The following is a 24,712-nucleotide window of genomic DNA, read 5'->3' as shown; positions in this document are numbered from 1 at the left end:
AAGACACATGAGGGGAAACTTAACAAAATAAAACAGGAAACGACAAACAAAACATAAAAGACAGACGAGACCAGACTAACGTCTGGCTGCGGGTATGACACAATCCAGTTAGTATAAAAACTGTGAACAGAAACTGAAAAATAAAACAAAGAATAAAAAATGAAATTAATTGAGCACTATAAGGTACAAAAATGAACAAAACAACAAATATAAATGAAGAAAAATATGAAGAAAAATATGACAAAATAATCATAAAAAATTACAAAAATGAACCAAACTAACTGCAAATGAAAAAAAGAATGAAATGATCAACAAAAATGAAGAAAAGTACACAATAAGTGGAATAAAAAAAAAAAAAAAATAAGATTAAAAATGAGGGGGAAAAAAGCAAAATGAAAACATGGGACAAAGCAATCATCATAATTAAGGAAATAAAAAAGGATGAAAAAAAATATGAGGATGCTCAAAAAAAGGACAAAGTGATTGTCACAATGACTGAAAATGAACAAATTGAGAAAAAATGAACAAAATAAGGAACAACAACAACAGTAATGCAGTTTGTATAAAAACTGTAAGACAGAGACTATTTGACAGTAAATACAAATTTATACAAATTGCATGAAATCAAGTGTGTGATATATAGAAAGCAAAAGAGGTCAAATGAAATCCAGTATTATTCATAAAAGGTTTATGTTATGTACAGATAGTCTATTCTCCTTTAATATGAACATCAGTTGAAAGTATGTTACCTGACCTGTATTATTTTCATGTTGCTTTGCTAACCCTTTAAGTGACACAGTTGCAATATGGTGACAAGCAACATAACTGAATGAAACAGCTTTTTGAAATCTTATCATCAAAATGGAATTTTTTGAAAAAAAATTAAAAAAAATCCAGCCTCTTTATCTTTGAGTATATTTTTCCACACTGTAGAAACCTGTCCTCCTACCTATTTGTGTGTTTTTTTTAACTGTAGAATTCATTGCTAAGGTGAAGAAAAATTCATCACAAAGACCAACATTTTGTAGAAGGAGGATTAAAGTTGAATAAGAACAAGGTTATGGAAACATGTTCGAGCTGTTGACTCCAATTACTTCTATCATTTTTTCTACTTTTTCCAAACAGCCTTCATTAGAAACCTTTATTAGGAAAAATTTTAATTAAAATTATACACTTTGCCTTTTACAAAGCATGTCAAATATTGATGCATGAGTCTTAACTAACAATAACATTTATTTATTTATTTATTTATTTATTTATTTATTTATTTATTTATTTACCTATACCTACAGGTACATAGTTTAATTCAATGAAGCCCTTGTATCATAACATTTCTGTAAAGCACTCCTGTCTTTTTAACATCTGTTCTGTTAACGTGACAGAAGGAAGATTTTGTGTTTATAATATTTAAGTCAGTGTTATTATATAAAACAGTGCATACACTGATGCGTGGTGTGTGTTTCTTTATTTAAGAGGAGTTGTTTTCTTCTTCTTTGACAGAAACAGTTTTAGTTTCTACAAACTCCTCCCCTTCAGACGGACTTCCTGTTCTTTTCCCTCAGCTGTTCAGAGAAAACAAAGCTCTGTGTGTCCGGACGAAGGTACATTTAGAGCCGTTTGGCGCGCGCGTGTGTTATTTTATTCAAACCCAGTAAAAAAAAAAAAAAACAGTAGAAACAGTGGACATCTGCCTCCTCAGCTCTCACTTCTGGAACTTCACGAGCTGAGCGAATCCGTTATTTTCCGCCATTTTGCGCGAGCAGAAGACCCGCGTGCGTCCAAACCAGTGTTATTACTGACATGTTACACGTCTGTGACGCACGCACACTGGTTCCGACGCACGCGGGACAAGGGACGAGTTGGGCTCGTGGACGTCGAAGGGTCTCATCGGTCTTTAACTATAGTTGAATCCGTCATCCTGCAGAACAGCTGACTCACTGGGTGTATGTGTGTGTGTGTGTGTATGTGTGTGTGCGTGTGTGTGTGTGTGTGTGGGGGGGGGGGGTCTTGGGTGCCAAGTGGTGTTTGCTGCAGAACCACAGGGGTGGGTCTGCACCAGAGTCAGGCCCACCCACCAGTTTCAAAGAGGCATTTGTGGGAGCACTTTTTAGTTGCTAAAGGCTGTTAGTGAATTCAGTTCAATCCTATCACATCAGATCCTGCTACAACCAGAGGTGTCCAAAGGATTCCCATTCATTCCTCTGATAGAAGCATAGATACCAGGGTTTAAAAAGACTTCTGTGGAAGTTTAAGTATTAACTCAAGCTTTTTAAAAGTGTTAAAGTACTGCTTTCAAAACTATGCAAAGTATAAAAGGAAATGTAAAAGGAAAAAAATGCCATTACCAAAGCTTAGGCTGTACCACAGGGGTCTATGGTGCACTCCCCCACCTCCCCAGAAACATTTATTTAAAGGCTGGAATGACTATGTTCTGTTAAAATGTTAATGTTGAAACATTTGGGATGCACTAGGCCACCTGTTTCATATATGCCCACTGAAAATGAAGGCATTTGAGTCCAATGCAAACATATTCAAGAACCATATATGTGTCCTACTGAGCATTAACATGTGTTTCATGGAACATATGATGACTAGTTTCCTACAAGTATTGGATTGGTGCAAAAAGTCAGGTGCAATGGATTGTGTACAAACCAATAAGGTGTCGGAATGGTATATGTTTATACTTGTCATCCAACCACAATCAAATTCACTTTATCCAGATGGCACCATTTATCTGGACAGTTTTTTTTATTTGAACGATGACCAGCCAGAATGAAAACAAACCGAAATAAAATAGGAGTAACGAGGCTGTTTTTAAAATGTAAAGAGTAGAAGGAAAAAGTCGGCAGAAAAAATAATTACTCCAGTAAAGCATGAATAACCAAAATTTGTACTTAAGTAAGGTAACAAAGTATTTGTACTTTGTTATGTGACACCTCTGGTTATAACATCTGGTCTAAGTTACCCTGTTAAATATATGGAAGTGTATGGATTCCTAGTCTGTTAACTGTTCATATGGGATTATTGTGTATGCACATTTAGCCCAGTACCAAAATCACATAATCCACAGTGTTAAAGGACGTTAGTTTCCTCTGGCTCTCAGCACTGTCATGTGTTGATAGTTTTAATAAATGCGTGCTCTGTTAATCAGTCAGTGAGATAGCCTAGTGTTCTTTATGTATGAAGTAGGTATTTAGTAATCGAGTCCCTCCTTGAGTATTATGCATTTTATTTTGCGTTCTCTAGCGGAGCGGGACAGATAGTGTAGTTAATAAAGTTGTTAGATGCTGATGCAGGTGACCAGGGTTTGAATGAAATGTCAACTTTTGTGTTTTCCATTTCGTATTTATACGGACAGATGGACAAAGAGACTTTGTACACAAATTAGCCTTAGAATAGCCTACTTATCCAAAATAATTATTTAGGGCCTAATATTCGCAGCATCATCAGTAAAATAATGAATGCCCCTGTCCCCTCCCAGATGGAGATCTACCACCACCGGTGTCCTCCAGGGCCGTCAACATCATAAGGCCTTCATCAGCCTTCCCCCCATGGTCTGGTTCCCCTTCTGTCGTCTGGGAACAACTATCATAACCACCGCTCAAGATATAGTAGGGTACTGAAAAAGTTTTAAGCAATCAATATTATTACTGAACTAATGATCATAACTGTGTTTATTATTATTTTTATCAGTATGTATTTTTGATTCAATATCTGTGAGGTACTGGTACTTGTTTTGGAAACGGTATTACTTTCTGAAAGAGAAATGACAAGTTAAGTCATTTTGTAACCTTGTATCTTGTAGCATAATTGTTCCTCATCATCATATTCTGAGTGGTCTCCTCCAAGACCCCATTCATAAGGCACAAGGGGTTAATGAATATGAAAATGACATGAATCAAGTACTTTGGCCTTCACAGTCTGCTGAGCGGAACCTTTTTTTTTTTTTTTTTTTTTTTTTTTTAAGAAAAACACACTTCAGTGGAGTGAGGCAGAGTTGGTATGTTCACCAACACAGCCTCTGGATTATCGACTCTACCGCTGCTCTGAGCAATGGACTGAACCGAGGGAGGGACTGAACCTGGTTCAGTGGGCGTCACTGAACCTGGGTGGTTCTGCAGCCAGCACCCTCTCCTTCAGTGTGGGGTGGGATATTGAAGTCAAAAACAGGACAAAATATTATGCGAATAAAATCTGTGTCATGATATTATGACCATTTGTAATATTTTGAGAAAAAAACTCAGCATTACAGGAATAATATCATATCAGGTCTTAACGGCTAGAAAAAAAGCTCATAACATTTGGGCAGTTTGAATATTAAAAACCATAATATTATGTTTATAAAGTTATATATTTAAAAAAAAGCTCATAGTATTCTGACAATTTGGATTATTTTGAGAAAAACTCAAATGTTATGAGAAGCAAGTCAACGTATTTAAAGGAAAAAATTGTAACAGAAATTACAGTAACAACACTGTAATATTAAAATCTAAATTTTTCACTTATGTCTTAAATTTTAAAGGTTAAAATATTATAATTTCTAGAAAAACTTATGATATTGTGACAATTTGTCATATTTTGAGAGTAAACTACATATTACTGAAATAAAGTCATAATATTTAAAGGGAAAAAAACTATTTATGCGTATTCCATCACAGTGACTTTTTAATACATTATTAAAGATAAATCAAATTATCATTGTATGTTATAAAATAGTGATTCAGGATGGTTTATCGTTCCACTCCCTGGATTGGGTGTGTATTAAAGTTCAGACTGATGCTTTGTGTTTGTCTCTCGGTGTTAGTTCTCCATGAGCTGAGTGGATTCTGCAGAATGGATCAGAGCGAGGACCAAAAGGCACAAACAAATCCCACAAAAACTTCTGACAGGTGAGATGATGACCTGCATTGGTTCACCACTGTTCTATGTGTCTCTGCACTAAACAACTGCACTATCACTATTCACAGACCTGAACCTGAATGTGGTCTTAAACATGGACCTGGACCTGGATCGGCACTGAGCTGTGTGTCCTTTAAGAGTGACCACTCCAAGGATCCGCCACTGACTTTTCAAATAGAGTCAACGAGGAAGAGAAGATGGAGGTGAGTTGAGAAAATAAAAAACAGCATGGTTCACATAATAATGTCTTATTACTAAAAGTCAACTAATAGTGGACTATTAAAAGCTAATATGATGAAGGTCTTGGTTTCATTCAAGACTATGTTTTTACTTATTTGTCTCTGTCTCAAAAAGAGTTAAAGATGACTGGATTTTATTTGAAGTCAAGACCACAGCTGTATGGGTATCGCTACATTTCTGGTGCTTATTGTGATTTGTCAACATCAATAATGAAGTTTGAAAAAAATCTTTCAAACATTTCTTTGTTGTGTAAAGCTTACTCCCTCATTCCTACCTACCTGCAATTAGGGCTGTGTATTGGCAAGAATCTGGCGATACGATACAAATCACAAAACTAGGATCACGACACAATATATCATGATATATCATGATATATCATGATACTGTTAAAAAGGCAGTTTTGTGTTTATTTCTTTTTTTTTTAATGAATATTTCCTTGAAGAATTGAATTACACCAGAAATCTGCACAAATACTAAACACATTTTTATTTGATCAGAACAGGATGTAATGCTAAATCACAAAATTTTCCTGTGTTAAAACTTAGCTTATGTTTTACAGACATTACAGTTTACGATCCTGTTCAAATGTTCATATTTTATTAGTTCATAACTAACATCGTAACATTATTTTTGTGGAATTCCAACAAAGGAACTAACATTATTTAATAAAAGAGTGTTTAATAATAATAGATAAAATATAAACAAAAAAGACAAAGAAAAACAACAAAAATGAACCTCCACAATATCTGCATTTGAATAAATACCTAAAAATATCGATACAGTACTTTTTGATATCGATACAATTTTGTGAAATGAAATATCGCGATATATTGCAGAACCGATATTTTCTTACACCCCTATCTGCAATACTTGAAAAACTTAGTTTCAGTAATGCTTTTGTTGTGCATTTAGTTGTCTCGGTCTTCACTTGGTCTTGGTCTTGACCTCTGATCTGTAACTGTCCACCACATGTCAGAGCTTAGAACTAAAACCACTTCACCATCATTATTCACAGTCCTGGTCCTGAACCGCAACACGGATCTGAACCTGGAGCTGAAGCAGAACCTGGACCTGCTCCGAGCTGTGTGTCATTCAAGAGTGACCAGTCCAAAGAGCCACCATTGACCTTTAATGCAGGGTCAGTATTTACAAAAGGCTTTGATCACAAGTGGGTCAAAGCAAGAAGCATGTGTTTGATAGTACTCAAGTGTTCATAAGGTTCTAAAAAAATGTCATGTTAGATCAACTTTAAACCTGCAATATTTGTCAGTCAACATGTCACAGTGTTACTACTCCTGTGAACAAGACCCAGATAGGCTGAGGAAAATGGATGGATGGATGGATTCACACTGCTGAGATCTTATCCTAAAATCCCCCTTTTATCTGGTGGATTTAGTCAAAGTGGCTGGTTTTAAATCACATATTTACCAAATCAACTAAACCCAGTGAGTGTGACGCTCCAAACAGACTCAGATATGGATTGTCAGTGGGATCAGCAGGACCAGGACACCTGTCCCACTACAGGGGGTCATATGACTCATGTCGGTGTCAGTGTGGACAGACATAATATGAGCTCATTGTTGATGTTTGGTCCAGAGTGGAGCAGCAGAGCTCAGAGGTTCCCACTGGTCTACAGGATCAGACTCAGCTGGACTCCATATTTAAGGTGTGTACATGTCCAACATCTACTGGTCCATCTGTTCTGTCCAATCATCTCCTGCTGCTGGTTTCAGACCAGTGGACGTCACTGTGTCCAACATGGACCTGAGCTTTGGTCCATGGTTGGATTTTGTGTCTTTCATCATGTTTTGTGTTCCAGCTGCTGGAGGAGAACATCTGCACTTTTGTGAAGAACGAACTGAAGAAGTTCCTGCAGGTTCTGAGTACAGATTACCCAGAATGCTTAGAGAGTCTGAGTGATGAGGATGAAGAGCAGAGGAGGAGCTCCGAGGCTTTTCTGAAGATCACACTGAACTTCCTGAGGAGGCTGAAGCAGGAGGAGCTGGCTGAACGTCTGCAAAGGAGTAAGACCATTCTCTAAAGACTTAACAGGAACTGAAAATATTTTGATTTACTGTGACACTGATGTTTTTTTTTTTATCTGTGTCTTCATTCAGGAAGTCGGTCTGGAGTTCAGCATGAACTGAAACGTAACCTGCAGCAGAAATTTGAGTGTGTGTTTGAGGGCATCGCTAAAGCAGGAAACCCCAAAACCCTCCTGAACCAGATCTACACAGAGCTCTACATCACAGAGGGAGGGGCTACAGAGGTCAGCCAGGAACATGAGGTCAGACAGATTGAAACAGCATCCAGGAACCCACACAGACCACCAACAACCATCACATGTGAAGACATCTTTAAAAGACCACCTGACAGAGATCAGCCAATCAGAACAGTGCTGACAAAGGGCGTGGCCGGCATCGGGAAAACAGTCTTAACACAGAAGTTCAGTCTGGACTGGGCTGAAGACAAAGCCAACCAGGACATCCACTTCATATTTCCATTCACCTTCAGAGAGCTGAATGTGCTGAAACAGAAGAAGTTCAGTTTGGTGGAACTGGTTCATCACTTCTTCACTGAAACCAAAGAAGCAGGAATCTGGATCTTTGAAGACCTCCAGGTGGTGTTCATCTTAGACGGTCTGGATGAGTGTCGACCTCCTCTGGACTTCAACAACACTCAGATCCTGACTGATGTTACAAAGTCCACCTCAGTGGATGTGCTGCTGATGAACCTCATCAGGGGGAACCTGCTTCCCTCTGCTCACCTCTGGATAACCACACGACCTGCAGCAGCCAATCAGATCCCTGCTCAGTGTGTTCATAGGGTGACAGAGGTCAGAGGGTTCACTGACCCCCAGAAGGAGGAGTACTTCAGGAAGAGGTTCAGAGATGAAGAACAGAGCAACACAATCATCTCCCACATCAAGACGTCACGAAGCGTCCACATCATGTGTCACATCCCAGTCTTCTGCTGGATCACTGCTACAGTTCTGGAGGACGTGTTGAAGACCACAGACAGAAGACAACTGCCCAAGACCCTGACCGAGATGTACATCCACTTCCTGGTGGTTCAGGCCAAACTCAAGAACATCAAGTATGATGGAAGATCTGAGACAGATCCACACTGGAGTCCAGAGACCAGGAAGATGATCGAGTCTCTGGGAAAACTGGCCTTTGAGCAGCTGAAGAAAGGAAACCTGATCTTCTATGAATCCGACCTGACAGAGTGTGGCATCGATATCAGCTCAGCCTCAGTGTACTCAGGAGTGTTCACACAGGTCTTTATAGAGGAGAGAGGACTGTATCAGGTAAAGATGTTCTGCTTCATCCATCTGAGTGTCCAGGAGTTTGTGGCTGCTCTTCATGTCCATCAGACCTTCATCAACACTGGAGTCAATCTGCTGTCAGAAGAACAAACCACACCCCAGAGGTCTGGATCCGCACAGACACAGTTCTACCAGACCGCTGTGGACCAGGCCTTACAGAGTCCAAATGGACACCTGGACCTGTTCCTGCGCTTCCTCCTGGGTCTATCACTGCCGACCAATCAGAGTCTTCTACTTGGTCTGCTGAAACAGACAGGAAGTAGCCCAGAGACCAAGAAGAAAACAGCTGAGTACATCAAGAAGAAGATCAATGAGAATTTGCCTGTAGAGAGGAGCATCAACCTGTTCCATTGTCTGAATGAACTGGAGGATCAATCTTTGGTGGATCAGATCCAACAGTACCTGAATTCAGGAGGTCTCTCCTCAGATGAACTGTCTCCTGCTCAGTGGTCAGCTCTTGCCTTCATCTTACTGTCAATGGAGAAAGAACTGGATGTTTTTGACCTGAAGAAATACTCTGCTTCAGAGGAGGCTCTTCTGAGGCTGCTACTGGTGGTCAAAGCCTCCAAGAAAGCTCTGTGAGTCTGGACAGTAGACTTCATTCATGCTGAATAGAATGCAGTACCTTATAACCATCTTTTTATCTTTCAGATTGAGCGGCTGTAACTTGTCAGAGAGAAGCTGTGAAGGCCTGTCCTCAGTTCTCAGCTCCAAGGCCTCTAGTCTGAGGGAACTAGACCTAAGTAACAACAACCTGAAGGATTCAGGACTGAAGATACTGACAGATGGACTCATGAATCCAGAATGTAAACTGGAGACTCTCAGGTCAGGATTCACTAACTGATGCAATAGATGATAATTGTCAAAACTGTGATACTAATCTTAATCTTTCATCAGATGTAGACTTGAACCAATTAAACCATATTAGAGCGGTGAATGTTAGTGAAGTCTGACCAGTGGATGATTTATGCATGCGTCAGATCGGATTCCATCAGAACCGATCCATGCATTACACATCACACAGGTGAGAGAAACAGACTACTGTCACCTGCCTTAATGACTACAGGCCAGTGGCATTAACACCTATCGCCATGAAATGTCTGGAGAGACTGGTGCTGAAGCACATAAAGACTGCACTGCCTCTCACCCCAGATCTTCGTCAATACGCCTATAAACCCAGTAGGTCAACAGACGACGCCATCTCCACTGTCCTCCACTTGGTGATGTTCCACCGTGAGAAACAGGGAATGTATGCCAGGTTGTTGTTTGTAGATTACACTACTGCTTTCAACACCATCATCCCAAGCAGGCTGTATTCTAAAATGACTGACCTGGGTGTCAAGCTGACATCTGCCTGTGGATACAAGACTTCCTGAAAGACAGGCTACAGTCTGTTAGGATGGGCTCCCATCAAACCCCCACACACTGTTTCAGCACAGGGGCCCCCCAGGGCTGTGTGCTGAGCCTGTTCCTGTACTCTCTCTACACATATGATTGCACACCACAAAATAACACCAACACCTTATTAAGTACGCAGACGATACAGCAGAAGTGGGTCTAATCACAGGTAAAGATGAGTCTGCTTATAGAGAGGGCATACAGAGACTGACAGATTGGTGTAGGGATAATAACCTAGCTCTCAACATCCAAAAGACAAAGGTACTGATTGTGGATTTAAGGAATTAAGCAGGATGACCACAGACCTCTCCATCTTAATGGAGGAGAAGTAGAGATATTCAAGCTTTAAGTACTTGGGCACCCACATATCTCATGATCTCACATGGTCAGTAAACACAAACTCACTGGTTAAAAAGGCACAACAAAGACTCTACTTTCTGAGAACACTCAGATAGACCAGTCTATCGCAACAACTGCTGGTGTCTTTTTACTGCTGTTCTCATGTCCATACTGATACATGGGATATTGTTGTGGTATGGCAATAGCTCTGCAGCTGAAAAATCTGCACTACAGAGAGTTGTAAAAGCTGCAGAGAAGATCACCAGCACAGGCCTGGCAGCCCTTCAGGACATCTACACCTCTGGCTGTCTAAAGAAAGCATCCAGCATCATAAAGAACTTGTATCACCCGGCTGATCAACTGTTCCAACTCCTAACCTCAGGAAGATGCTACAGGTTAATCAGATCCTGCACCACAAGACAACTGACCAGTTTCTTTCCCTAAGCCATAACCACACTGAAGTTTGCACTGAAAGCCCTGACAGTAAAATCATGATGTGCACTAATATTTATTTATTTACTTTTAAGTTATTATCTGAAATATTTAACTTTTTAACAAGTTGACCGCAAAAATGTATTGTGCCTTGTGTGTTTTATATGTATGTATGAATGTTTTTGTAGAGATGCACTCAAATTTCATTGTATGAAAATACAATGACAAAGTCTCTTATTTTCTTATTATTCTTATGTGTGTGATGTTTTGTGTTGCAGACTGTCAGGATGTCTGATCACAGAGGAAGGATGTTCTTCTCTGGTCTCAGCCCTACAGTCCAATCCGTCCCATCTCAGACTGCTAGACCTGAGCTACAACCATCCAGGAGCCTCAGGACAGGAGCTGTGTGCTCTAGTGGAGGATCCACACTGGACACTGGACACTGTCAGGTATGGACTGAGCTGATGCACACACACAGAATGTGTGATAGAACAGGTGGAGCTGACAGGAACACTGTCACAGCTGAGTCCACATCCTGGACTGAAGTTCCAGACCACGGTCACAGACCCAGACCTTCAATAAGGGACTGACAGGAACCATGGACTGGATGTGAACAGAAAAGCTGGAGTGGGTCACAGTGATGTCATGTCCATGTTTAATGCTGCTTTGACCCCCCTCCTCCTTTCAGGTTGGAGCCCAGTGGAGTCCGATGGTTGAGACCAGGTCTGAGGAAGTGTAAGTCTAAATCTAATTGAATTACCTTTAAAATAAACATAATCCAAATTGGGATCTAGTCCACGTCTGTTGTTACTACATTTGTCCACATAGTCACGGTTTTGGAGAAGTCTAGAGTAATATATTATGAAACACTTCCAGAAATGTAGCCATTAGCTACAGAATAACTTTAAGCATCTGTGATATCTTGTTTCTCCATCAGATTTCTGTGAACTCACCCTGGATCCAAACACAGCAAACAGGAAACTCAAGCTGTATGAAAACAACAAGAAGGTGACGAATGTGAAAGAGGATCAGTCGTTTCCTGATCATGAGGACAGATTTGAGACGAGGCCTCAGCTGCTGTGTTCAACTGGTCTGACTGGTCGTTGTTACTGGGAGGTCGAGTGGAGTGGCGGGGTTGACATAGCAGTGACTTACAGAGGAATCAGAAGGAAAGGAGATAGTCGAGACTGTGCATTTGGATACAACAATCACTCCTGGAGTCTGAGGTGGGACGCTGGTCGTTTCTACATCCGTCATGATAACAAACAAACAGTCCTCCCTCAGTCCTCCACCAGGTCTGGTATTGTATCAGTGTATGTGGACTGTCCTGCTGGATTTCTGTCCTTCTACAGAGTCTCCTCTGACAAACTGATCCACCTCCACACCCTCAACACCACATTCACTGAACCACTGTATGCTGGGTTTAGACTCAGTTCTGGATCCTCAGTGGCTCTGTGTGATGAGTAGGTGTGTAGATGTGGTGTGCAGATGCATAGTCTCCTATTGTGTAGAGAAACAGCTTCACTTATGATGACATAGTCCAGTCAACATGATCTCACACTTTTATCATATTGACATTTGGTTGTTATGTTGGACCTTAGCATTTGTTACAGTACTTCACTACTATACTTCACTACTTCCTCTCTGAGTCAGAACTTTTAACTGAGTTGCTATGGGATGACCTCAAACACAAATCTCTGTTCCATAAAAGTTAGAACATTTTATAACATGAAATGAAAAGGAGAATTTGTTACTTTTTTAACACACTTGAACATTTGTTCTCATGATGGAAGTACAAAAAAAGCCTTGAGAGTGGTATACCTCTATGCTGACGTAGTGAATACTGTTAAAGCATGATGAAAGCAATGAGTCATTTTGGCCTGAGCTCATGTCAGATGAACTGAAAGACAATGGAAATGTGTGCTTTTTTAAAAAAAAAAAAACAAATGGATAGTTAAGGTTAAAATCTGAACTCACTTTCACTCTTAACCCCATGATGAAATTCAGTCACTGCATTTTACCTATCCTTATACACCTAGCATTAGCAATTAGCATTAGAATGTTAGGAGCAGTGAGCTGCCACTGAAGGTAGTCAAGGACCAACTCCAGACCTTCATCAATAATTAGATCATGGCACAGACAGGGGAATTAACTCTATATGTATATGGTTTTATTGGTGGGGCAAACCAGGGGACCCATGATGTTTTCTGCTGCAACGTGTCGAAGATGAAAAATCCTCAAACTTTTATCAGTGAAAGGTTGAAAGAGCAAATCTTTGATAGTCTGGGAGTGAATCCCACATCCATGTGTGTGAAGGTACCATCAATGTGATGCATTTTATTACAGTTTTTCCAGACTATACTGTAAGTGTAAGAAACAGGTTTTGTATGTGGTAAACAAAGGAGAGATTTTGAGTCTGATTTACACTGAGGCACAGTTATTCATTATACTGCACCTCCACCTCTTAAAATATTTGTACTACTTTATTTGGAAGAGGTGAGCCATAGGTCAAAGGTTAAGGTTGAGGTAGTCTATCCAGGAATGGAACTAACGCCGTAATCGTCTGATGTGGAGACAGAATTTATGTCATGTTTATGTTGCTATGGGTACATCTTTCTGATTTTACATTCTGTTCATGTACTATGGTAACCAAATGAGGTAGTACGTGTATATGTACTATATACTTCTATTATGTACTAATGTCTGATAATATGATCTCATTTGTATCTAGTACTTTTGATGTACTGTTGTGTTGTTCTGCCCATTGACTAAAGACTGGAAATAAGTCAGTACTTACATTCAGTCCTGTGAAATGAATGACTTTGTGTTTTTTTTGTTGATGAATAAAGGACCACATTAATGAAGCATATTTATAGATTCCCTGTGATTTTCACTTACTGAAGATAACACCATTAAACATCCATAAATCAGCTAAAAAGTCAGATGTCAAAGGATCTGCCACATCTTGTTTTCCAGTTTTCTTAAGTATGACAGAGTCATCTGTACATCTATGAGTAGTGGACAAATACCTTCTTCATAATTTGGTATATTTCAAGCAGAATAAATTTAAAATATCCACACAAAGTATAAAAAAAATCCAGATCTTAAGTTTCCACCAACAGCAGAACTTAGAGAAGCAACTGAAAAAAAGTTAAATAAATTAACATATATACAGGGCATGAATCTTTAAATCTTTCTCTTTTTTTAGACAGATTGTTGTAATATTATTAAAAAAACTCATCATTAAATTTGATTTATGACACGAAAATATTGAAACAAACTATGTAACAAATGTAACAACATTTGGTAAATGAAACAGTGTGGTACATGGAATAATAGGTGGCAAATTTTAACAAGATTTAGCAAATGTAACAATATGTGACAAATCTGACAAAACTGTGACAGTATATGACCAGTGTTATATATTTTCCATACATGAGAATGTAACAATATGTGAAAAATACGATAAATGTAACAGTATGTAAAAAAATAAAAACATTAAAAGATGTGCAATTGTAATACGTTACAAATTGCACATCTTGTAATTTTTTTGGTAATATATTACAAATTTAACAATAAATACCAAATCTAACAATACGTGGAATGGGAGGTTCTCTGACAGTGACCTCTGACCTCATTGAAAAACACACTGATATGTTAATCTATAGTTGTACTGTTTGATATTCCCCAATAGCAGCCTTTCGCTGGATTTGACTCTTCTATTCCCTTTAAAATCATTCTGTTTCAAGACAGATTATATTTGAGTTCATCTATATTTTAATTGAAAGCAGTGAAAAATGTGTCCTTTATTAAATTTTAGAGGGAAACATCACTGATTATGTCACCTGATCATTGAAATATCACATACACTCCAAAACCACACAACTAATTTAATCCAGAATGTCTTTTCTTGTGACAAGACATATTTGGTATATAGTGATAAGTTACTGTGATGTCATCAGTGGGGGCTGTTAATGTTAAATGGAAGTCACAACTTCATTGAAGGATACTAAGTTTGTTAAATCTGAAAATAAATTTCTAGATTCAGTCTCACTTACTGTTTCTGATGATGTTGGCATCTGCAATGTCAGTCCAAACAAAAGTCCATAGAATGTTGTCGTCAGTATCACAGTAAGTCTGTGACAGTTCTCTGCACATCCATGGATCCATGCAAACAGGAGATGTTCATGGGTAATTCTACTGATGTTTAATGGTGCTAACCTTCGAAAACGCAAAGACATGTGGGCCAGATACACATGACTCAAACAGGGCAGGACCCTATCATGCAGGCATTACACTTCCTGCTTACGCCTCCAAAGTACCATGGGAACTGTAGTCCTTACGTTTAGAGTCAATAGAAGTAAGACAAAGAATCAGAGATAATGTTTTGACGTAACTGAGGTACAGTTTCCTATTCTCAACTGTTCATTATATGCATGATATCTGACCTTTGGACGCATCCTGTTTGTTCACAAAGAGAGAATGAGCAACAGGTTTTTACTTTTTCAGCTGAAACTAAAGTATCGACAGAGTGAACAGTATCAACAAAAAAAATCAACTAAGTTTTAAACAGGTCAAATATTGTCTTCATACTGAGACATAGAGCAACACAGAGCATCTGCAGATCATCATGGTAAGTGACAGTAGGAGGGGAAGATTTCTGAAACGATATGGGCATCATGGGTAATGCAGTCATACAGTCTATTAGCTGCTCTAAACTTTGATAAAACAGTACTTTATTTTATCTCTTGTGTCTTATGACATTATCAGTATCATGAACATGTGAATATTTATGGGTCTGCAGTTCAGGTGTCTTCCAGTAGATGGCGGCATCATATAAGGTGAAGAGGACCCATGCAATCAGTTCACCATGTCTGCAAAAAACCCCCCCAAAACCTGAAACCCCATCAAAATAATGAAAAAATATATATTATCAGTAAGATTCAAGGTTTTATGAGGATATTCAACGATTTACCTACCTTTTGTATGTTTTTTTTTTTAAATTAATACAGCAATTTTGAGGCTGATTTACTTGTTCAGTCAAGATGAATGTCACACAAACTGATATCCTCAATATGAGTAAAGCACAGTGCATTTAACCACATTCATTACTTTTATGTATTTATTAAATTCATGTTCAAAAATAATGTCACAAGGGAAAAGATGAACTGAACCACATTTATCTTCTAATTCATTTCATGTGTCGATCCAACAGTAAATATAAAATACAAATATATACAACAACTAGATAGAAATCAGATGATATGATCAGACATATATATACACATGGTCCTCATTCAAGCACTGGAAAATCCCATCAGTCCATGAACACAACGTCCAATCCCACCGATGCACTGATTCATCAACACATTCATACACTGTTTTATACAAATGCATCTGTAGCTTCATCAGATCAAATCTGAAAGTAAAAGCACAAGACGAACATATGAGGATGAAACTGAAGTCAAACCTTCACATTTAACATTTACTCTCAAACATGACAATGATGACGGTGTTTCCAAGACGATAATGGCTGTTTCCACCTGATTGGTTGGAAAGTTTATAACAGACGCCCACATCCGACACCATGAACAGATGAACCACCGCTACACAAATACATAACTACAGATACACAACTACACAAACACACAACTACTCAACCACACAATACAACTGCACAACAAATCTACACAATACATCTACACATAACACAGACACTGCAGATCCAGAACTGAGTCTAAACCCAACAAACAGTGGTTCAGTGAATGTGGTGTTGAAGGTGTGGAGTTGGATCAATTTGTCAGAGGAGACTCTGTAGAAGGACACAGATCCAGCAGGACAGTCCACATACACTGACACTGCACCAGAGGAGGAGGAGGACTGAGGGAGGACTGAGGGAGGACTGTTTGTTGGTTATCATGACGGACATAGAAACGACCAGCGTCCCACCTTAGACTCCAGGAGTGATTGTTGTATCCAAACGCACAGTCTTTACTCTCTCCTTTCCTTCTGATTCCTCTCTAAGTCACTGCTATATCAACCCCACCACTCCACTCGACCACATGCAATATTCTAATTTTCCGAGGCTCTAAAGTTTGGCTTTTCATTATCTGTAAACCATAAACATCAAAATTTCAAGAAAAAAGGCTTGAAATATTTAACTCTATGTGTAACTAGTCTATATAATGTATGGGTTTCACTTTCTGAAATGAGTGACAAAAAATATTGAACTTTTTCATGAAATTCAAATTTTTTGAGATGTACCTGAACAGGCAGGAACATGCAGACTCCTTATATGGCAATCCACACACACACTCACACTTCCGATGCTAAGTATAAAAGATACACACACTTTTACTCTTCAGGAACTCCTTACTCAGAGTTCTGCGGAGCACTTTGTATGTTTGACTTCCTCTTTGTGTACCAATAAAGGATCGCTTGACTGCATGAAAATCCAGTCTTCAGTAGTTTGTCATATTACGCCTCTGCAACAGTAAAATGTTCAGTTCAACCACAGTTTTATGGGGCCCTATTTCTGCCCTAGTTCACTGTACAAAGAGATAATTCAGCCCAAATGCAGAAAGGTTGAAGTCAGATTAGTGAAAATGTTCAAATCTGTTGTGAAAACACATCTTCACTCATGTGAACAAAGTGTTTTGGGGTTGAAATAGGTTTAACAAAGTCTAAACATCACAAAAGTAGTGGAATGTATGAATAAAATATTGGGGAAGTGAAGAAAACACATCTAAAGTGACATTTTTTGATCATAAATGTTGTCTGTTCTATTTTCACCAAATGTCTCAAATGTGAATAAATGAAGCTGAATAATGCCTTCATATATTATATTAAATTATGCTATGATGTATTATATGTTCTAAGCACACATTATTTCTACACTGCGTGTTAATTATTTTTTTCTTTGATTGATTTATTGATCGGCGATGCATGAGTTTCAAGGGTTAAAGAGGTTACCAAACTGTACCAAAGACAGCTGGACATAAAAACAAAAAAGACCTACTTTTAGTGAGTACTCTCGGGATCAAAACTGTAACTATCAAAAGCTCTAATCAGAATAGTTTACTCTGCAAGAAGAAATTCTTCTCTAACTACCATAAAAGCTTGAAAAGGGAAAAGAAATGGACTGTTTTAAAATGAGTCCTAAGCTCAATCCCATTGAAAAGCTTTGAGGTGAACTGAAATCTGAAAATCTGAAAAGAACCCAGCAAACATTCACGACCTTGAACAAATTTCAAAAGAACCGTGGGAGAAAACACCAGCGGAGAAGCTTATAGACCATTGCAACAAATGTCTGGATGTTGTCATCACTGCCAAATCCAACCAAATATTGAGGAACTGCATCTTTACTGTTGCCCATGCTGTTTTTTTTTCATGTTTCTTCTTTGAAATTACAACATGTAAGCTGAGTATCAACATGCTTCAATAAATTACTTTGAACCTCTGATTAAAAATCCTGATGGTAGCGATTTGATATATTTATGTTTATTTCTGAAGATATTGTACAGGCTGTGAAAAAAATAAACGGGTGTCAATAATGGTAAGTTGGACTGTAGGTGAAATAAAATATACATGGTTCTGGAATTGGAACGTTTTTGAAATATTGACAGTTTTACATTGTAGCAAACTTGCAAGAAATGACATAATTATAGTCAGTATATTTGCTACATATTAAGTGCCTCTTACTAAAATGTCTTTTACCATTATAGATAATAGTTGAAAGAATTGCATGCACAGATTATGATGCAAGGGTAGTGGATAAAATTGTTGAACTTTTGGTAATTGTTTCTCCCCTAAATCAGCTGTTAAACTGCTACAATCCATGGTAAGTTACAAAATTTACATTAAATGAGAAAAATGTTTTAGTATGCTACAAAATACAATATATTATCTACATATTACTCTAGTATGTTACATGATAGAATACCTTTCATCTTTACAATTTAATAGAAATGCAGGAGTTAATTACAACTTGATTCCTTGCAATAGTGAAACTCTTCCCATTTGGGTCAGGCAGATTTGGTTTCTCCTGCTTGTGGTTGTCTTGATGTGTTCTTAGACTGCCAATGTCACTGAAAGCCTCCCCACACTGTTCACAGATATGTGGTTTTTCATCAATAACCATGTGTGGGTGGGTTTCATTTCCTGCGTCGGTGAAATCCTCTCCACTTGTAGCATAAATAGAAGATTCTTCCATGTGGATTCTTTGGTGTTTTCTTAGATTTTTTTCGTCTATGAATGCTTCACTGCATTGGTCACAGATATGGGGTTTTTCCTCTACATGGAAGTCTTTGTGCATTTTTAGACTCCCAGCATCTATGAAAGCTTCCCCACACCACTCACAAATATATGGTTTCTCTTCTGTGTAAATGAATTTGTGAGTTTGACTCCCTGAATCAGTGAAAGCCTTTCCATACTGACCAACAACACATGATTTCTGTTCTCTGTGGAAATCTTGGTGTGCTCTTAGATTCTGTTCATCAATGAAAGCCTCCCCACACTGATCACAGAAATACAGGTTTTCTTCCATGTGGGTGTCTTTATGTGATTTAAGACTCCCCTCATCAGTAAAAGCCTTCCCGCACTTGCCACATATATAAGGTTTCTTCTCCATGTGAAAATACTCATGTTTTCTAAAGTTCTCCAATTTGGAGAAGGCCTTATTACACTGGTAACAGAAGTACGACTTCTCTCCATTGTGGATGCGTTGATGTCTTCTGAGATTGTCAACTTTTGTGAAATCTTTCCCACAGTGGTCACAGCTGTACATCTTTCCTCCACTGTGGATAAGCTGGTGTCTTCTAAGATTGTCAACCTTGGTAAACCTGCTTTCACACTGGTCACATGAATATGGTTTGTCTCCGGTGTGGATGCGCTCATGTCTTCTAAAGTCACTCACCTTAGTGAATGTCTTCCCACACAGGTCACAGGAATACGGCCTCTCTCCAGTGTGAATACGCTGGTGTCTTCTGAGACTATCTGCTTTAGTGAATCGGCTCAAACACTGATCACAGCTGTATGGCTTCTCTCCTGTGTGGATGCGTTGGTGAGTTTTGAGAGTTTCTGCTTGTGTAAAACACTTCCCACACTGATTACAGGTGAAGGGTTTCTCTCCAGTGTGGATTCGTTGGTGTGTTTTGAGGTTCCCGACCTGAGTGAAAGCCTTCCCGCATTGGTCACAATTGTATGGTTTTTCTCCAGTGTGGACACGCTGATGAGCTCGTACCTGTTTTGCTGTGGGAAACAACTTCCCACACTGGACACAGCTGTATGGTTTCTCTCCAGTGTGTATGTGTAGATGTGTTCTGAGACTATGTGCTCTGGTGAAAACCTTCCCACATTGGTCACAGGCATGCATTTTCTCGAAGTTTGATGGATTCTGGCCAACTTTGCCTTGATCCTACACAAACATATACACATACAAAAAGACAAAATAACAAAGTAAGTAATGAAAAACAAAGATAGATTGAGTTTTATCGCAGTATAGTTTACTTGTACAACCATGCCTGTACAGGAAATCTCATGTGACTGTCAAATTTCTGCAAATTTGTAGTGTAATCATAATTTCAAAGAATAAACTCCTACTCATCTCACATAGACTCACCATTTCCTCAGTGTGACTAAGATGGTGATGACATAGACTAGCTGATGTTGTGTAGGTCTTCCCACATAGATCACAGCTGTACGATTTCTCCCCGGTGTGGATGCGTTGGTGTGTTTTGAGGTACACCGCATTGTTGAACGCCTTCCCACACTCGTCACAACTGTATGGTTTCTCTCCGGTATAATCAGTATGCCTAAGGTGGTGATACCGCAAACCTGATGCAGATCTAAAAGCCTTCCCACATTGGTCACAACTGTATGGTTTATCTGCAGTATGAATACCCTTGTGTATTCTTAAATTCTCTGCTTGTCGGAACGCTTTCCCACACTGGTCACAGCTGTATGGTTTCTCACCAGTGTGGATGCGTTGGTGTGTTCGGAGGAGACTCGCTTTGGTGAAAGCCTTCCCACATACAACACAGGGATATGGTCTTTCTCCAGTGTGGATGCGTTGATGAGTCCTCAGGTGGCTTGCTGCAGTGAAAGCCTTCCCGCACACAAAACAGCTGTAAGGTTTCTCTCCAGTGTGAATACGTTGGTGTACTCGGAGGCTATCAGCTCTGTTAAAGGCTTTCCCACACAAGACACACTTGTATGGTTTTTCTCCAGTATGGATGCGTTTGTGTATTCTAAGACAATCCAGTCTTTTGAAAGCCTTCCCACACTGGTCACAGGTGTGTGTTTTATCTTTGTTTGCTGCTGTCGAGAGAACTCTCTCATCTTTCTCCAGTCTCTGGAGAACTTTGCTTTGTTCCTGCACAAGCAAAGAAGTGAAGAAGTGAGTGAAATGCAGGAATTAATCCATTTTAATTTAGAATGGAAAAAGACGTTTGATAGCTGCTGCTGCTGTCTGTTGGTCTTACACTGTAATGCAACGATGTCAAATTCTAAACAGTGTAGAGCGAAAATGACACAATGAACTTTGGAGAAGAGTCAAAATTCATGCAAAAGTAGGCAGATTAATGCAACAAACAATACCAGTGTTTTACCATAATTAATGTAGTTACTTACGACATTAAGTTAATGTAAACTGAGTAGAAGTATTAGGACAGGTCTATTATTTATCCCTCAGGCTTCTGTTTAATTTACTCCCTCTTGAGTTATTCAGGACCAAAATGTCTGCTTTAAAAAAAAAAAAACTTGTTTAAAACTTTACAGATCGTTTTATTTCTGTATAAATCTCTTAAACAATCAGTCCTGCTCAAAACTACCAAACATTCAATCATTTTAAGGATTTTAATCCTTTAAATGCCAGTTTGATTACATTCAGTCCCTGTTGTTATTTACTTAAAATCCACAAAAAGTGTTTGGTGTCTAAGGTATTTTATTTTAGTTTTTCTTCAGTCTTGGATTTGTCTGGTTTGATACTTATGCAAAATGAAAACATAAAATTACAGAATGCATGACTATTTTGTAACGCTTTGAGATTAAAAATGTGGTTCTAATGGAACTTAATAGGACATTTTAGTCCTGAATGACTCAAAAGGGATGTAAATGTTAAGTCTGGTGATACACAAAAATAATAATGCTTTAAAGTCAATATTTAGGATAATCTTTGAGAAATCCAAGAATGATCCAGCCAACCCAAAATTTCTTATATGGATAACTCCTTCTTTGTCTGTCTAAAAATGTATCAAACTGGCATTTAAAGGGTTAAAATCCTGATAATTATTTCATATGTGACAATTTTGATCAGGACTGAAGTTGATCAAACTATTTGACCCAAAAAAGTATTTAAAAATATTTATCTATTTACTTTTTATACAGGAGTGGGAATCAAAAACCAGTTCTGACTTAGAACTGGTTCCAGTTGATCAGTTCCATCAGAATTATAAACGTCCAGTGTTATCAATTCTTCTTAGCGATTCTTTCATTTCTCTGCACAATGTTTTCTGGTTTTCCCTATGTCGGACAAGACCAGATCAGTACGCACGGACCTCTGTCCTGTACATCTCTCTCTCTCTGTTTCTTTCTCTATCTGTGGAGTAAACACAGGTAAAAAGATGCTTCCAAAAAACAAACTAAAACAACTCAAACTCTGGTTTGATCAGACTCTTCCCGGCTCAGGCAAACAACTGTCAGTGAACTGGTCTGTTTTGATGGTCACAGATCTCGTGCTCATGTTAACCCCTCCCCGGCCTCTGCTGCTTCAGATCCTCACCCAGCAGAGAAACTGTCTCAATATAGATACTCAGGACAAACACATGCCAGTTCAAATGGGGTCAAAACTAGTGAGCTTCAACTTTACAAAGGCGCTTGATATGTGGAAAAAACCAAGCAGAGGAGGCTTTATGGACTGAAGGAAATTAAAAAGAAATCCAGTGAGTGACCTCCAGAGTAACGTGACCATATGCCACTGTTGGGATTGGTCTGTCACTCACCGGGAGTGAACCACTGACCAGTCTGGATCACATCACCCTAACGTGTTTTAAAATCATCATTCTTTCAGAATACTTACGTTTGTACATTAAACAGTTCAGGAAAATATGATTGCGTTTCACTTTCTGTTTATGTGTGTTCAGAGGTGTATATGTGCGACACTGTGAATGATTTGATATGGAAAATGGTCAAACAAGCTCCACTATGACCTGTGCATGTTCTTTTTTTCCCACTCAAAAAACCACTCAGGAATCAATAGGAGAACTGATAAGGAATTGGAGTGGCAAGCAGAATCGACAATGGCATTGATATTGATAAAATCCTATCAATTCCCATCCCTGTTTTTACAGCAGTTTTGAAGTGGACATTTTTATCCTGAATGACTCTAGAAGGTTAAACATTTTTTCATCACAGTTTTAGATTTATAAGAATAATTAAAATTAGAATTGTAAACTTTCTCAAGAGAGAGACTTGGTTATGAAAAAAATGTTCCATATTCACTAACACAGTCAAAATGATGCAGATAAAGAGGAAAAATGGACCCAAATGGACATAACTGTCCACAGTGACACATAAGGGTTAATGACATGGTCAGTTGGTGGAGGTGAACTGTAGCAGAGCTGAAACGAAAGCTTCAGCATTTTTTGAGAAAACTGTTGATGATGCCAGATTAGCGGATGAATATAGTTGTACTTTCATACCTGAAGTACACTGAAAGAAGATGTTTTTGTACTGCCCATGACAGTTTGTCTTACCTCTTGTAAAGAGTCCATTTTGTCTCAGAGGCACCTGAAGGCAACACAGTGTCGGGAAGTTCACTTTGTACCAATCACAGTTTTATAGAATCAGCTGATAAAACTGTGAACACAGAAAGAAAATAAAGGAAATTCATGATATTGGTATCAATAAAATGATACATTTATAACGCTTGGTTCAGCACCATTCTTAGATTACATTAGACAGAACTTTTTAAAGGTCGCAGTAGCAGCACAGCACTGGATGTACAGGTATAAGAATTAGGAGGAAAAAAAGGAAATAAGAAAATAATAACTATTGGAACAGTAGTAAAACAAGCAAAAGCACATTAGAAATACTACAAGTATTGGACACAATAATAATAATAATAATAATAATAATAATAATAATAATAATAATAATAATAATGATAATAATGTACAACATTGTAATATCACATTTTGCAGAAAAGTTATGAGGCGTAATCACACCTCTTAATTCTCCTTAGTTTCTTTTTTCTACTCTATTCTATTCTATTTTATTCTATTCTATAGTTTAATCCAAATGTCACTGTTGAAGCCTGTTGTTGACGTAAAGCTCATGTTTACATTTCATCTCCTGTTTTTGCTCTTGTCTGTTGCTCTTCATCAGATGCTGAAGTTCACTGTGTATCTTCGTGTTCTTCTGGGCCTCAAACATCACAGACTGTGATGATGTTGAACTTCACATCCATCAGACTCTGAATCTGAACCACTACAAACCACTTAGCTTCTGCTAACAGGCTAGCCACGTCCAATCCAACCTAAATACGGGCTGTTAATTTACTGTCAAGTGTTTGTAGGGTACTAGTTTTATTCAGACGTTTCCCGCACTGCTTTAAATTCTTCTGTTACATTTAATGGACAGACTCAAAAGGAAAAACACAAGAGAAAACCTGACATTTAGCTGCTAACAGGCTAATGCAAACAGTAGCTAGTTAGCTTAGCCGCTCGGTACTGATTTGAAAAAAAAAAAAAAAGCTCCATTTCAGTGTCACAAGGCGGGATGAACTCCGTCTGTTGGTACCGGAACACTGATCCACCTTAGGCACCGTTAAACCTGTGGAAAATCCCGTTAACTCCGGCTTCATGCTCCATGTTTAGCAGCTAAGCTAACTGCTAACGGACCGAACATCACTGCTGGCGCTGCGTTCAGGTCCTGAAGGTAGAGTGGGAAAAGCTAATTATCTAATGCAGGAGTGGCAAACTCATTGAAGTTCATGTTCCACATTCAAACGAATATGAGCTCAAACTGGTCAGACCAGTCAAATAACATAATAACCTATAAATAATGACAACTACAAAT

The 24,712-nt window shown here is 38.6% G+C and overlaps 3 protein-coding genes across 4 annotated transcripts in view; 1 reads left to right on the top strand and 2 right to left on the bottom strand.

Moving 5' to 3' along the window:
- Positions 1–24,712, bottom strand: part of LOC115432728 (zinc finger protein 420-like) — a 597,943-nt gene that overhangs the window by 468,924 nt on the left and 104,307 nt on the right. The window lies entirely within an intron of this gene.
- On the top strand, positions 1,543–12,563 carry LOC115431954 (NLR family CARD domain-containing protein 3-like). The gene is made up of 11 exons (XM_030152690.1): positions 1,543–1,601; positions 4,805–4,889; positions 4,968–5,102; positions 6,155–6,307; positions 6,736–6,805; positions 6,959–7,163; positions 7,257–9,045; positions 9,119–9,292; positions 10,915–11,085; positions 11,325–11,371; positions 11,574–12,563. The coding sequence occupies exons 2-11, from the start codon at positions 4,834–4,836 to the stop codon at positions 12,101–12,103; spliced, it is 3,330 nt and encodes a 1,109-aa protein (XP_030008550.1). The 5' UTR covers positions 1,543–1,601; positions 4,805–4,833; the 3' UTR covers positions 12,104–12,563.
- LOC115432159 (zinc finger protein 345-like) lies at positions 18,021–24,555 on the bottom strand. 2 transcript variants are annotated; one of them, XM_030153008.1, is made up of 4 exons: positions 23,977–24,555; positions 23,389–23,491; positions 20,256–21,008; positions 18,021–20,051 (listed from the first exon to the last, which is right to left on the bottom strand). In XM_030153008.1, the coding sequence occupies exons 2-4, from the start codon at positions 23,404–23,406 to the stop codon at positions 18,588–18,590; spliced, it is 2,235 nt and encodes a 744-aa protein (XP_030008868.1). In that variant the 5' UTR covers positions 23,407–23,491; positions 23,977–24,555; the 3' UTR covers positions 18,021–18,587. The 2 variants fall into 2 exon arrangements, with proteins under 2 accessions (XP_030008868.1, XP_030008877.1); XM_030153017.1 differs by having other exon boundaries at positions 24,293–24,555.

This window comes from Sphaeramia orbicularis, chromosome 2 (assembly GCF_902148855.1).
Source record: "Sphaeramia orbicularis chromosome 2, fSphaOr1.1, whole genome shotgun sequence".
Taxonomy (NCBI): domain Eukaryota; kingdom Metazoa; phylum Chordata; class Actinopteri; order Kurtiformes; family Apogonidae; genus Sphaeramia; species Sphaeramia orbicularis.
This window is presented reverse-complemented; position numbering and strand designations above follow the sequence as displayed.